Below are 16,142 nucleotides of genomic sequence, written 5' to 3' on the forward strand. Positions count from 1 at the left end.
TGTACTCCACCTTACATCTACTCTCCTCTTTACCTCCTTCATCTTGCATTTTGCTTCCACCCTCTTTATTTTGTGCCTCATTTATGCTTCCTCATTCCTTCTTTGTAACCAATCTCAGTATGTTCACTTATTAGAATGATTGTATATGGATGATGCTGTGATGCATGGAAGAGAGTGGGTGGTGGATGGGGAATTAGGAAATGGTTATGTGTGGATGATGTTTTGATGCAGCTCAAAGGAATTTCCCCCTGCCTTCTCTTTTTCTGCATGAGGGAATGGTGAGAGGGGGATCCCCAATTAAAATGAAGTGGCCTTGCTGTGGATGTGCTGTGCCTTGTTGCACTGCTTCTGACCCCCCCAGGGCAATGGACAGGAGACAGGGATGACCCTCGTTCAGGAAGAGCCAAGAAAAGAGGGAGGGAAGGGTGGTGAATGGGAGTGGAGTATATGGGTATGAAATCGCTGGGAGTGGAATCATGCTTCTTAACTCTAGCTACCTCCCATGTAAGGGGGAAAAAAGCCTTGTTATGTGTATGTATATGTATCTCCCTCAAACAAAGAAGCATTGGTGAAGTGTTGGGAACTAAACATAGTAAAATACACCATTGTATTCTCTTGCATTTACCATAAAAGATAACTAAAAGGGTCAGAATGTGGAGAGTTGGGACCTTGTCTATGTATTTTTTTCCATTTTAGAATTAGGGTAAAAATGTATGTTGACTCATCCAACCCCTCATAAGGAGGATGGATGTTATACGTATATTTTCTACTTCAATGCATATTATCTTCTATATTTGAATGCTTTTCATGAATAGTAGTTAAGCATTGTATCTTGCATTTCCAGTATGAATCCAGACTAACATCTTTTCTTCTTCCCAAGGTACCAGTTCAGTGTCATAGGGATGCAGCAGACAACGCTTTGCCGCCTGAAGCTTGGTGCTCCTAAGGCAGACTTGACCTTTTGTAAACGACTGCGGAACGTCTGGTCCTTCCTAACACGGAGACATGTGCCTTTTATCCAGCAAAACTACTACTTCGGACAGGTGTAGATTGGTGCAGATATCATAGTCATGTAATGGAAATGAGAGAAGCAGAAAAGAGTTGATCAATTGTGATGTTATAAAGGACTGGGAACTGATGTTTTCCAATCATGTAGGAAGTGGATTGGCATAACCCCAGCAGTAAGTTGCTCTTCGCACAGGTTTTAGTTGAACATATATGATCAACTGAGGGATACAGCTGGAAAGGGTATCAGATAGCTTTCATCCATATCAATCATTTACAGTGCACATAGTTAAATTGTTGATATCCAGTAATAGGCATAATCTGTGTAGGCTGTCAACAAATGTAGTCAGATCAATACTATCCTTAAAAGTTATGCTAAGATCACTGACCAAACAAGTAGACAGTGAACTTAGAAAGATAACACAACTAGTTCAATGGTTAAATTCTGCTTAGTGAAACTGAAATGATTCATACAGGTAGCTTTACACTTGCTGATATTAGGAATAGTGATTTCTAACTCAAAATTATCTCGCTGGTGACCAGTGTAATTGAGAAAGGCTGCATAACCTGACAAGAGAGGAGAGACAGCTATATAGAGAATTATCACTTTAAATCACATAAGAAATGTAATCAAATGGAAATATTTTCTGTACTTAAAGTCTGAAGGTCACAGTACTTTGAGAAAACCCTGAACACTTTATAGAATCTGGCTGACTGCTGAATAAGTCGAGATGAAGAATTAACTCTAGAGTTAGTTCACTGTATTCATAGTCCATTACCATATGAATGGCGGGTGTGATGTAATTAACTGAGCATCTTTGATGAATGATGGGTGTGATGTAATTAACTGAGCATCTTAGATGCTCACTCAAATTCTCCCCAGTCTCCCCTCCATAAGGACCACTGCCACCAGGAAGCTCACCTTGCCTCTGTGTCATAGAGCCACTGCTGCTGAACCACTCCAATAATCTTCTGCTCTGACACACCTCCTTCAGGAACTTCTGTTACAGGGGTCTCAGCACTGCCACAAAGCACTTCACACCAAGACCTTTTCCTTTAGGATGGATGCTATTCTAAATGTTGTTGACCTAAAACTGTTGTTGTGTCAAGCTTGCATCTCTGCTGCCAGCACAACTGTACAAGCTATTAACCTCACTGAGAAAGTGCTGAAGAAAAATTGATACACAAATGTATGAGAGCATAGTAGATAGATGAATGACATTGACATACAAGGAAACTAGCAGTGTACAAAGAGATGGTTGTCGATATGAAATTATAATAATCATGAAATTCTACTTATATATTTAGTTATATGAATTTAGTTTAGTGTTAGCAGTAGTAATGATGATTATGATTTGTTTCTTATGCACAGATTATTTTCTTACTACAAGTGTAAGGTAATTTTGAAATATAGTAACATGAATCTTCACTGGTACCAATAGAATACAATTATCTGAATTTGAGACCAGAGGGAATTAAAACTTCATTCTTTTACTTTGTTATGTTTGTAATTCTTGATGAATTTGTCATAATTATACTTACAAGACTGATGAGCCCATTTTCTATGTGAATGTTGTGAGAACATGACAGCATATTAAGGAAATATTAGTACAAAGCCCTCTTAAAGAACTACAGAGGTATTCAAGTGTCTTGAACGAGTTTGCATAGGACAGAAATGAAGAGAAATTAAATTGATTTTTTGTCACATTTGTACTTGATAAGGATCTAAACAGTGCTTTTCATGTATGAAGAAACAAATTGTGTTCAAACAAACATTGGTGTGAGAAAGTTAATTGTATTCCATGTACATAATGTTGAACCATAGCAATACTTAATTTTTTTTTTTTTTTTTTTTTTTTTTTCATGGCAAAGTATGGAATTGATAGCAAGTCGTTTAAAATGTGACAACGCCTTTGATTGTAGCATCACCTGATTAGCAACTCTTGTCACTTTGATTTTAAAGAAGTTTTATTCAACTGACCATATGGAAGGAAGGTGACTGCCCAACTTTACCCAAACTGTAGTCTCCACCTCAAAAGTATAGAGTTGTGTGATTGAACTTAAGAATTTCAGATGTAAAATAAATGGTAATGGTCTGTTATGTCTCGGCATCAAATCATTCCAGTGTATGATAGGATTAAGAAAAGCAATACTTGGTGCAAATTTTAGTGTTGGAATTTGTATGGTAATCGTTACTCAACCCTTTCGGCATGATATTTTGCCTTAGCTGAATAACCCCCCTCTGGCATGAACCAGAGCAAAACTTGTGAAAATAGCCATAGTCCCTTCAGCATAAGGTCTTGACTAAGCTGAATAGAATATGTGCTGTTAGTCATGGCAAAGTCTTTAAAGAATGTCATAGTAAAGGGGAATGATGGAACTCAAGATGTTTTGTGCCCCAGTACAAGGGGAAAAAACTTATGTGTATGTATATGCCAGTGGTCTTTACCCCTTGAAGGTGTGTGGTTAAGTAAAAAAAAATGCCTCAACTATTCACAGGAGAAAAAAAATTAAGTGGTATGTGTAAACCAGATTCAACTCTCAAGCTCTGTGCTGGAAGTGCTGTGTCTTGCTGCATTGTTTTTGACCCAAAGAGCAGGCAGGGGACAGGAATGACCCTTCATCCATAAGGAGCTAAGATAGAAGGGACAACAAATGGGAACTGAATAGGTATGGGATGGGTGTAAGGCTTGGCTAGTCCACCCCCTTATAAGGGAGAGAAGGACATGTGATATATGTATGTATGACATCCATCTGTCTGTTTGTATACCAAATGGCGTCCCCCCCCCCCTTATAAGGGAGATAGCCATCAAAGTGGTGTAGTAACCCTTCACCTATCCAACGCTCATTTGTTTCTACTTTTGTCTTGGCTCCTTGTGGATAAAGGACCAACCCTGCTGCCTGTGCCCATTGCCTGGCTCAGAAGTGATATAGCAAGACACCGGACCTCCACAGCAGGGCCCAACTTGCGAAACTGGTTTACTGCCCACCAGCTCATTTACTAGGCAACCCTCCCTCCTTGTCCACTCACAAGTAACTAGAGAAGATAAGTAGAAAGTCCTTCAGGTTGCGTCAGTTTTTCGTACATTCACAACCATTCTCCACTCACGCATATCCCTTCCCCGCTGAACAGACATTCCCCCTTGCACCTAAGGTTCTCTTCACCCCATCCATCTCATTCTCAGTCCTATCTTTGAGTTTATACCATCCACCTCTGCCCTCCACACTGTTTTTGCTAGTCTTTCTGTTCTCATTCTTTCCATATGCCCAAACCATCCTAGTATTCTTTGATCAATGTATCTGCCAACTTCCTTTCCAATTTCTACCCTTTACCACATCACCTTTCTTACTCTGTCCATCCTCATAACCCCCACTGTATTTCTCAAACACATTTAGAATTCTTCTTTCTGCCCCCCTTATATGTCTGTGCCCCATACAATCAACCTTCTCTTTGCATCCATCCCCAGATGTCTCTCTCGTGTGACACTTTTCATTCACTTGACCCATTCAACTCATGTCAACCGCTTGTGGTGTAGATACGAAAAACCGGATATGGTAGGCCTCGCGCCGGCCCGTACATCCGAATATCATCTGATGCGGCTTGACCGCACGAGGACTGACGTCATATTTTTCTGGTGTTTGATCAAACATTTTGGTGTTTTATGATTTTTTGTTTTATTTGACCAAATGACAAGACATCTTGTCATCGGAGTTTAAAGGGTTAAGACATTTACTCGGTATCCTCTCACTACAGTTTACCTCTTCCCCTACTCCGATTCCTGCTACATGTACCCCAAAATACTTAAGACTATCCACTTTCTCAAATCTCTCTCCTTTAATACTTAGCTCCAACTTGGTGCCACACTCACTTCTTGCACATCTTGCATATATGACATACATAGGAATATGGAGGGGTTATTGTTTTACCCCCGCCACCGGAGTATGCAAAAATAAGATGGTGCCCTAGGATGGGTACAGGGGAGACTTAAGAACAGAAGAACTGAGGAATAGTGAAAAGTATAAAGTGGTGCAGCATTCCTCTCTGAGTAGAGATTTGTCCCTGAACATAGAAGAATGTTGTATTGACAGCACATAACTATGCTGTCAGTACCCCAGTTCAGAGTAGAAGAGGGAAAGGGCCATTGGTATATACACATACAAGGTGGTATCAAAGTGTTCAAGACTAGTTCCATGGAATGCCAACAGATGGTAGGACAGAGATGCATGTTCTGTGTGGCTGAATAGTAACTGACATCAAACAGTTGTCCAATTGGTGTCATTCTGTGAACTTTATAAGCAGTGCCATTGGAGTTTTTGTGACCATGTCTATAGGCATATTTACAAATCTTATCATGGACTGCAAACTAAAACAGAGCAAACATCAAACTGTGTGTCAAACTCAGTAAATCTGCAACAGAGACCTTTTACATGAGTCAGCTCCTCTTGGGAATCATGCCACATACCTCATCTCTACATCAACAACACTCTAATACCACACACAAACACACCGAAAATTCTTGGTGTAACATATGATACATCCATGTCTTTCAAACAACACATCACAAACATAAAAAACAAATGCACACCTAGACTTAATGCACTTAAGTCAATCGCTGGAACAACATTTGGACAAAACAAAGAAACTAATACAACAATATACAAACAATTCATACGCTCAGTTATGAATTATGCGAGTCCTGCGTGGGCTCCTAATCTCAGTGAGACACACCACAACACCCTTCAAATCATACAAAACAAAGCCCTAAAACAATTACAGGCTGCACAAATACAACACCTACAGACCATTTACACCATGAAACAAAAGTCCTCAAAGTCAAGGACCACCTCGACATGAGAGGCACACAAACACTTGCCACAGCCACCACAAACACATCACACCCACTACACTACATAGCAGAACACCCACACACACCAAGAAACATTAAAACAACACCCAAAGACCTGTATCACACACGGATGCTCTCTTCTCTTCCTCCACAACCACCAAATACCAGCCTCCGGAAACATATTCATAATCATATCACTCACCGCTCCATTAACACACTGAAAGACAACACACTGCTGCATGCCAGACCCCCTGATATCCACCCTTCTGAATCCTCTCTCCCACGAAAGGACAGAGTCCACCTGGCCAGACTGCTGTGCGGCCACCACCCAGCACTTCTAAGCTACCAGAAGAGGCTGGATGACTGCAATGTGAACAGCTGCCCAGGATGTAACACTTCACCCCATACCATACAACACATAGTGGAGGACTGCATTATACACAATCATGCACGCAAACAACACAACATACACTCTATAAGGGATTTGTGGGAAAACCCAGTTTCAGCTGTGACATTCCTTGGGGAGACAGGACTGCTCAGACAGACAGTCTAGGGAACGACAACAACAACATGATTCAGCTTGTGTCTGGCATATATGCTTCAAGAGATCCAGAACATCTTTAGAAGCTAAGATGATTCTCTGAGATTAACCTCCAAAAATGTAGAAATAGTTTGGCAATTAATGTATTAGGTCATCTGAGATCCATTAATGACATTGTTATCATCATCAGTGTATCTAAGAATGGTGAAAGCAATCTTCATATCTAATGTGAACATGAATTGCATGGTGCAAAATTTGTGCCCAAGTTTTTGATCTCTGAGCATAAGAAGCATTGGGTCAAAGTATGCCAAGAGTTCCTTCGGCATGCCCTGGATGACTCAACCTTCATGTCTCATCACTAGAGACAAGACTTGGGTTTTCAGGTACAACATGGAAGTTAGACAGTGAAGAGCCCAACATTTCCACAACTGAAGGTGACCCAGGTCCCCAACACAGCTAAGATCATGCTTATCATTCTCTTTGACATTCGTGGGTCTATACACCCATGAATTTGCCCTGCAAACCAGATTTTTCAGTGGCCAATTCTAATGCAATATTTGAGGGAGAACCTTCAATGGAAATGGCCTGAAATATGGTGTGGGACCAATTGGATACTCTGTGACAGCAGTGCACTATCTCACCAAGCTCTGGTAATGACAAGTTTCTCAGCTGTAACGTTATGATCACCCTTCTACACCCACCCTCTTCATCAGATGCAGCCCCTGGCTGAGCGGGTTAGGGCGTCGTTACTTTTGGTGAAGGTCGAGGTGAGGGCGGTTCTAATCCTGCCACCAGCAAAGTTGAACCAAGGGCATGGTTCATTAAATTCCATGCTACAAAGCCCTCTGTGAGGGGCACCATTCTAGCCTCCTGATGGGGGGGGTGGCGAGTGTGTGACGTTAAACCATATCATCGTCGTCCAAAAAATGAAGCAGCAACTAAAGGGTCACCATTTTGACACTGAAGGATTTTCAGCATGAATTGCAGATGCATAACATACTTCAGGAACAAGACTTCCAGAACATGTTTCAGGAATAGCAACAGTACTGGGAGCACTGCATCCCTGCTCAATGGGACTATTCTAAAAGGGATGGTGCCCAGACATAAAATACTTGTATATAAGGCCTAGTCTCAAAACATTTTGATACCACCTCATATACTTGGGAATATCTTGGGTCCCCAACGATGAAGAATAAAGAATTGTTTGATGTTGTAAGATTGTACATGGTATCCTGCCATCTCGTCATTAACATGTGACAGAGTGAACTGAGAAGGAAACGTTTATTATGTATTTTGTCCTATATATGGTGCATATGTAAATTAAGATTTTGAATGATAATTATAAGTGTATGAGAATGTAAATGAAAAACTAAAAACTGCATGAAAATGTATAAGTAGGATTCAGCTGGAGTTATTGAATATTTCCTTTGTTAGATGATTTGGTTTTGTTTGACAAAGATTTCATCCTATCAAGAAAAGATTAAAATAGTATTTATAGCTATAAATTATCCCACCCATTCCTTATCACTTGCTTGCAAATGCCAAAGCAATATTCTTTTCCCAGCCAATATGTCCATCTCAAACATCAATGTTACACATGTATAAATTTGAAGAAGGGATTCTTCCTTGTCTTCTCTAATATTTGTGAGTGGTCAAGGAGGGTGGCAGGCGCGGATACAAGGTGGGAGGGGGGGCTAGGCCCCCCCCAATGCCCCGAGTATGGTACACTCATCTCAAGTTTGATTCTCCTTGGGTAAACACTTTTTAGTGCAAATTTATTATTTGAATTATATTTGTGAATTATATATGATTTTACATACAATTACGAGCAAAACAGACTTAGGTTTCTGGACCAATCTCCAAGCCAACAGCATTATTCTTGGGGTTAAAATATCGGCGTGTTTCAAGTATCGGTTATCGCTTATCGGTTCAGGCCCCCCCTAAATAACATTCCTGGATCCGCGCCTGGAGGGAGGGTCACCATATAGATGAGGCAGAGGGAGTAAACCAGCTTTGCCTGTTGGACCCTGCTATGGCAATGATAATGTGTCGTGCTGTACTGCCTCTGATCAAGACAGCGTGCGGGCAATAGGGATGGGCCTTCATCCACAAGGAGCTAAGATCAAAGGAAAAACAAATGGGTGAAGGGTGGGTGCATGCCTTGGTCGGCTACCTTCCTTACAAGAGGTTAAAAGCCTTTTGGTATATAGATAGATGAAGTTTGTATCTTGCTACATTGCCTTTGACTCAAGCAGTGTGTTGGGGAACAGAAATACCCCTTCATCCATGAGGTGCTAAGATGGTAGGAACAGTGAATAGATGTGGAATGGGTACTGGGTGAGTGTATGCTTTGACTTAGCAACTCCCCTTGTAGAGTAGAAAAGACCTATTGAAATATGTATGTATGTATGAAGTTTGACAAATCCAACCAAAACTCAAGTCTTGGTGGAGTATTATTTTTTGCAAGATAAATTGTTTCATTTACTTTACTATTACACAAGCCACACCTTTCCAGAGGGAAGCGAATCCTCTTGATATTCAACAAACATCATGACTATGTGCTGCAGGAAAGGGGAGGAACTGTTTGTAACAAATTGCATTGGTTTTTGTGTTTTGTACAGCTCTAGTTACAGTGTATTCTATTATGGCCTGTACAGGGTATTAACAACATAACTTTTTCTATAGTCAGTATTTTTAAGACCCCTTACTGGCACTGCCATAGACACATACACAGCCTTCTCGTATGACTGAAGAGTAATCTCTATTCAAAAAGGAATGTTGGTCTCTTTTAATTTCTGCTATCACTACTGAGCTGAGCGGGTTATGGCGTCGTTACTTGCGGTAAAGATCGAGGGGATGGCGGTTCGAATCCTGCCACCAGCGAAGTTAAACCAAGGGCATGGTTTATTAAATTCCACGCTACAAAGCCCTCTGTGAGGGGCACTGTCCTAGCCTTCCGATAGGGGGAAGTTTGTGACGTTAAACCATATCATCATCCCTACTTTTGTGAGCTCCCTTAAATCTCTCCTTTGCCACTCCCATGACTCTACTTAATTTTTTCTTGGCACCTTGTGTCCCCACCACCATGTTCCTCCATGTGTCATGAAAGGTAACCAAATAAGATAGAACAAAGATCAAGGACCCTTTGTTTCATATTTATCTCCTGCATAATCAGGGCCACACTCTTGAAATGGGGATTAAGGCCTATGTATGTATATGTATGGTTTTTATGAGTAAGAACAAAGGAAAATTATTGGTTGAAGATGGTAAGGTACATAGAATATGTTTAGGCATAACTTAATTGATGTGGAAGCATTATGATGTCGCCATATACAGATGCTGAGTAATGTCTTTGGTTTATAACTTAGAAAGTTGAAAAGGAAATGTTTTTGAAATTTTGCCACACTAGAGTTTTAAAGGTTACTAAATGCTTGTATGTAAAAGTACACATACATACAAATAACAACTGCTTTTTCCCCCTTACAAGGGAGGTAGCCAAAAAAAACAAAGGCATAAAATCCACTCCCACCCATTCCATCTCCACATACTCCATTCCCTTTCACCCCCATCCCTTCCTCTTATCTTGGCTCCTACTGAATGACAGGTCATCCCTGCATCTTACCCACTACCCTAGGTCAGAAGCATTGTAGCAAGACACAGCACATCCACAGTAAGGCTGCTTCATTTAATCATCAGCAACCCTCCCTCTCCATCACCTCATGCACAAAAAGGGAAGACGGGGAGAAATCCCTTCAGGCTGCATCAAAATATTCCCACTTACTCCCTCACTCCTCCATCCCCCAACCACTCCCTTCCATGCATCACAGCATCATCCATACACAACCATTCTCCACTCGCACCTATCTTGTTTTCTCCCTTCCTCCACAGACATTCCCCTTTTTCCCAGTGCCCTTTCTATCCCATCCATCCATCTCATCCTTGGTTGCCTCCTCATGTTCATTCCTTCCACCTCTGCCTTCCACACCTCTTTTACTAATCTTTCTTCTCTCATTCTTTCCATGTGTCCAAACCATCCTAATGCTCTTTCATCAACCCTATCTCCCAACTCCCTCTCCACCCCTGCTCTTCTCCTCACCTCCTCATTTCTCACTCTATCCAACCTTGTAACCCCTACCATACTTCTCATGCATTTCATCTCGAACACATTCAAACTCCTCTCTTCCTCTCTTATGTTCCATGTTTCTGCCCCGTACAGTGCTGTTGGCACAATCACTCCTTCACACAATCTCCTCTTAGCATCCATTCCCAAATGTCTATTCCTCATTACACTTTTTAATCCCCCAAGGCATTTACTTGCTTCTCTCAATCTACATTTTACCTCCACCTCCACTCCTCCCCCCCACCACATTCACATCCAAGTATCTAAAACTATCCACTTCCTCCAGTCTCTCATAACACTCATTTCTAATTTGCTGCCATCCTCTCCCCTTGTACCTCTCGGCACCTTTTACCCACATTTATCTTCAACTTCCTTCTTTTGCACACCTTCCCAAACTCTGTCACTAACTTCCATAATCCCCAATCTGATCCTGCCACAAGTGCAGTGTCGTCAGCAAACAACAACTGGTTTATCTCCCATTTTTCTCCATTTTCTTTAACCATCTCCAATCCCTGACCCATTACCCTTGCATTTACCTCTCACACCACCCCATCCACGTATAAATTGAACAGCCAAGGTGACATAACTCATCCCTGGTGAAGTCCCACCTTTACCTCAAACCACTCACTCTGTGTTTCTGAGTCTTACACAGGCTGTACAACTTTCGTAAAAACTCTTTACATATATCTACAATACCTCCCACAGTGCCTTCCTATCTACCCTGTCATAAGCCTTTTCCAAATATATAAAGGCCCAAAAAACATCCCTACCTTTTTCTAAAGCTTTCTCACATATCTGCCTTAACACTAAAACCTGATCCACGTAACCCCAACCTGTCCTAAACCCACACTGTACCTCACCAATTACCCTCTGTTCCTCTCCTGATCCTCTCAATCAAAACCCTCCCAATTACAAATTGATCCCTCTGAAACTACTACACTCACACTTGTCCCCTTTTCCTATCCTCTTGCACTCTACCCTCTTTTAAACAAATATTAACCCCACTAACCAGTCCACCATCACTGTACCTCCCTTTTTTAGACACTGCATGACACCCATCCAACCCAGGGGTCTTACCTGCTTTCATCATTTTAATAACTGCTTTCACTTCATCTATCCTTTTTTTTCTCCACCATTTTCCTCATTCATCACTGTCATTTTCTTAGTGCATCCCACTGCAACTAACTTTCCCTTCCTATCCTCCTTCACATTTAGCAACTCCCTAAAATACTCTGCCCATCTTCCTCATACTGCCATCTCTTCCATTATTATCTCTCATTCTGCATCTTGTACCTTTTCTTCTCTACTTGATTCGCCTCCTTTTCCTCTTTTAATTTCATCAACTCTCTAGACACATTTCCACCATCAACTAGTATGATTTTTTCCTGGAACTCCACACTTCCCAGCCACTCCATCTATTGGTTCATTTCCTACCCTAGCATTAAGATCCCCCAATAACTACATTGACATTTCTCCCTAAAACCTTAATGCACTTGTTTAAGTCCATCCAAAATGCCTCCCTTTCCTCCACACTCTTCTCACCACCAGCCCCATATGCACTTACAAAAACCCACATCTCCTTACCCAGTAAAAGTTTTGAAATTTTCAGTGAGATTACTTATAGGATACATATATGTATATCACAGGAGCAAATTAGTGTCATTTTGTAAAATACATGGAAAATACCACCGTCAGGGTGAAAAATAAAAGTAAAGAAACTAAAATTGCTGACTGCAGTCCTCTTCAGTAAAAGATTGCAGTCTAGTCAAAATATGCAAATTTTCCATTTCCTTACTTTCATGTTTTATTCCAACAGTGGTGTTTTCAGTGCAATATGTATACATGTGTTTTTTGTATACATATATAAATATCCTTCAGGAACTAAGATAAAAAGGAAGCAAATAGGAGAGGAATGGGTGGGGGTGGGTGTATGTCTTTGCAGGCTTCCCTTATAAGGGGAAAGGGGCCCTTGGTATACAGATAGATGTATTGCCTCAAGTTTCACATGGAGAACCTACAGCCCCACATTGGCAGACAGCACTCCACAACCTTCAAAGAGATCTCTCTATGAATAAATTTTGGACTTTTGTTTGTGTTGTATTAGTGTGGAACTGTTTCTGTCATCGAATAAAGGTGACAGGAAGGCAGGAGTATTTGCCAGTTGTTAGCTCTACGTGTGTATAAAAGTGTAAGTATAGTTGCAGATGATAGAGAGAAATCCTGGTTCCAGTTGGAGTGGCAGCCCCTTAGGGCTGAATCTCCTGATAGAAGTGAGGGTGTTGATGGGTTTTGAAAATGGACAGCTTCATTGTCCATCTTCCAGTGCTACCACATGTAGATACCCATCATTTGCCTCAAATACTGTGTGTGTGTGTGCATGTATATATATATATAATGTATATATATATAATGTATGTATATATATATACTGTATATGTATAATATATATATATAATCTTTATTTTCCCTCCCTCTCCCTTCTCCTCTCCAGCTCCCTACCCCCCCTCTCTCTCTCTCTCTCTCTCTTATCCCATCCCCCTCCCTCTCTTTTCTTCTCCCCCTCCCTTTCTTCTCCCTTCCCCCTCTCTCCCCCACTTCTCTGTATCCTGGAAATTTTTGTTGGCTCTTCATTTGATGTAGGAGTGGTGTAAACATAATGGAATTTCAACAGCCCTTAGAGCATTGTAACAATTTTCATCATCATAAAACATGCTTCCATCACCACTGAAGCAAGGACCCAGTCTGTCCTCCAAACTTGTTAGGACTTCCCCTGTCAACAGCCTCCCTTACTTTGAAGAGTTATAGCTTTCCCAAACAGCAACTCTCTATAATACAGTTGATGAAATATAAGATGGATTCCATCTTGGAATTATTATTATTCATAGTATGTACTGTTTTATATTCAATGTAAAATGAAATGGCTGATTCTAGATTCATGTTTGATACAAAATTGATTTTGAATGTGAACACATGGCAGTCATTTGAGTAATGGATGTTGAGTTTGGAAAATGCAAGAAGAAAAATCAGATGTTAAATTTGATTTCTGGATGTGCATCATTGAACTATAGAATTTTTCCAGAAGTCATTTTAACATTTCTTCTTCAAGACTGTTTAGGATATACATATTGTCAAAGTATAATCAGTGTCGAGCATAAGGATATACTTTACAGTAAACCCTCAATATAACGGATCTCAGTATACCGGATATTGGAAATAATGGACAAAAGATCTGACCACACAAACCCTTGCTATAATGGATTTTCATCTGTTATAGTGAAGTATCCTCAGTTATAACAGATCTTCAGATATAACGACAAACTCCTGTCCCCATATTGTCCATTATATCGAGGGTTTACTGTATTAGGTTATTCATGATATATTTTTCCCTTCTTTAACAAAAGTGTCAGTAATAGCAATTGCAAACAATCTTTGCAAAATATTAAAATGCACATGATTATATTTCTAATATGGTGTTGATAAAAATTTATTTTATTACAACGTCATTTTGGATCAACAATGGGTACCTACATGTGATGGTTCTGCAAGACAAATGTCAAAGGGTTTCATCTCCCTGCCTTTAGTATCACCATCTTCAGGCTGGCACTTAGTCTTCAGACTCATCCCAAGATCTCTCTCTAACTAAAATTCCTCCACATTTCCACATAAGTAGAGCTGACAACTGGCAACTTCTCCCATCCTATAAGCACAAATATAGCACAGACAACAGTCCAATGTTTGTTTGTTTTTTTCCCAGAGAGGTCTATATGAAGGCCTGAAGACCATTGCCAGCCATTGTGGAGGTGCAGGTTTCCAATTAGCAAAATTTGACCCAACAGTTATTTTGTCAAGTTATAGGGTGGAAATGTTTCGGTTGTGGTTCTCGGAAGTATAAAAGGACATACTGTATGTGAAATGTTGTGAACAAGATAATTGGCATACTTGACAAGGAAAGTGGTCAACTGCAAACCATATCTAATTATTGCACAAAGTAATATAAGTCCCTGCATTGCCTGCTGTGCTTCATAAACATTTTGTAATGTGTCTGATGTGTTTGTAGGGTTATGGCATCATCACTCAGAGTGTCCAGTACAAGACATGTCACAGAATAGTGCTATTGAACAGAACTTTTCTGCACAATAGAATTAGTCAATTTTAGATATCTTGTAATGTGGACTTGCTCAGAATTTGAGTATGAGAATAATGGCATAGAATCCAAATTGTATAAAGCTTTTCCTAATTAAGCGTAGTGCCACAATAGCCTTTTACCAAACTGTCAGTTACCATGCATAGTGAAGTGATTTTCTTCACCAAAGAGAATTGTTGCATGAACAATTCCCAATGTTGTGGTTCATGTTGAGATACCCTTGAAAATTAACTTGCTTGAAAAAGGCCCTTCTCTTCTTCCTCTCCTCCTCCTACTCCTCCACCTCCTCTTTCTTCTTCAACCAAGAACCACAGTCTAGTCAGTTTTATAGTGTTTGTGCATTGTACTTTTCTATGGAATTGTTTATTGTATCAGGAGCTTGAAGTAAAATTGAAGTGAAGTTTTATGAGACTGTTATTCAAGTATTGTAATCCAATCTTATATACAACCACTTTCAAAAGGGGTCACTCCTTTTGGCTGAAATTATGCATATGTGTGATCAAGATGCTACCGCATAACATAATTCTAGTCATGAAAAACCCTTTTATTGCAAAGCAAGGGTTGATTCTCTAGTAATCTTGACCTAAGAGAAACCAAGAGTAATGCATCTAAGTTTATGCTTGTACTTAGACTTACGAGTATATAGCCTGTGGCTCCCAGTTCAAACTCAGGATCTGGTCAAGTTGTTCATAGAATCAATTCTTTACCTCTTCAGGAGAATTGAGGTTTGGTGCATAGCAACTGACTGATGTAGCATAAAGGCTCTAAATAAAAGGAATTTGAGGAGTCATAATGAGTTCAAAGACTCCTTTTGAGGATTTTGGTTGGTTACTTAGGAGGATATGATCACAAAACCTACCCTGTGAATTCTTTTGTCTGTTTCTGGTAGTCCTTTCCAAAAGAAGGTACATCCTTCCCTTACATCTATGAGGGGATTTTCTTTAATTAGATGGGTCTCACTGAGAGTAGCAATGTCGATGTATTTTCTTAGCTCTGAGGCCACCAGTGCAGTACATCTGGGGAGGGGATCCTGTCTGTTTTGGTGGGGTTGTTTACATCAAGTAAGGTTCTTACATTCCATGCTGCAAGATTCATTGATGGGATTTGATTTACTGATACTTTATGACTGCATGTTTGTGATACCCTGGTGGGAGCAGCTAACCTCAGAGATTGAAGAAGTCAGACAATTTTTGGGTCACCTTTGCTAGGTCTCTCCTTTGGGGAGGTGGGCATTGTGGACCCTAAAAAGGGCTGCCCAGTCATACATGGTGCCTATAGCTAGTACTACCTACTTTAGGATACTGCTCCCCAGTGACCATCATCCCAATACTGCTCAAACGATTGCAGAAGAAATACTATCAAAAGTGGCAAAACTAGCAGTGAAAAATACAAAAATGTGTGGATAAAAAAGGAAATGAATGAAGAGGAAATAGAGAAAGATAGGGCACTGAGAAGTGAAGCCAAGGAAAAAAACGAGAAAAGAAT

The 16,142-nt window shown here is 40.3% G+C and overlaps 1 protein-coding gene across 3 annotated transcripts in view; it reads left to right on the forward strand.

The window, feature by feature from the left end:
- Positions 1-15,061, forward strand: part of LOC143027791 (uncharacterized) — a 41,595-nt gene extending 26,534 nt beyond the window's left edge. For all 3 annotated transcript variants that reach the window (XM_076189355.1, XM_076189354.1, XM_076189356.1), the window contains exon 11: positions 881-15,061. In XM_076189355.1, the coding sequence (XP_076045470.1) occupies positions 881-1,049 (169 nt within the window). In that variant the 3' untranslated portion in view covers positions 1,050-15,061. The remainder of the gene's footprint in view (positions 1-880) is intronic.
- The last annotated feature ends 1,081 nt before the right edge of the window (positions 15,062-16,142 follow it).

The sequence above is a fragment of the Oratosquilla oratoria genome, chromosome 8 (assembly GCF_046742065.1).
Source record: "Oratosquilla oratoria isolate Oo_2021 chromosome 8, ASM4674206v1, whole genome shotgun sequence".
In the NCBI taxonomy this organism is placed as follows: domain Eukaryota; kingdom Metazoa; phylum Arthropoda; class Malacostraca; order Stomatopoda; family Squillidae; genus Oratosquilla; species Oratosquilla oratoria.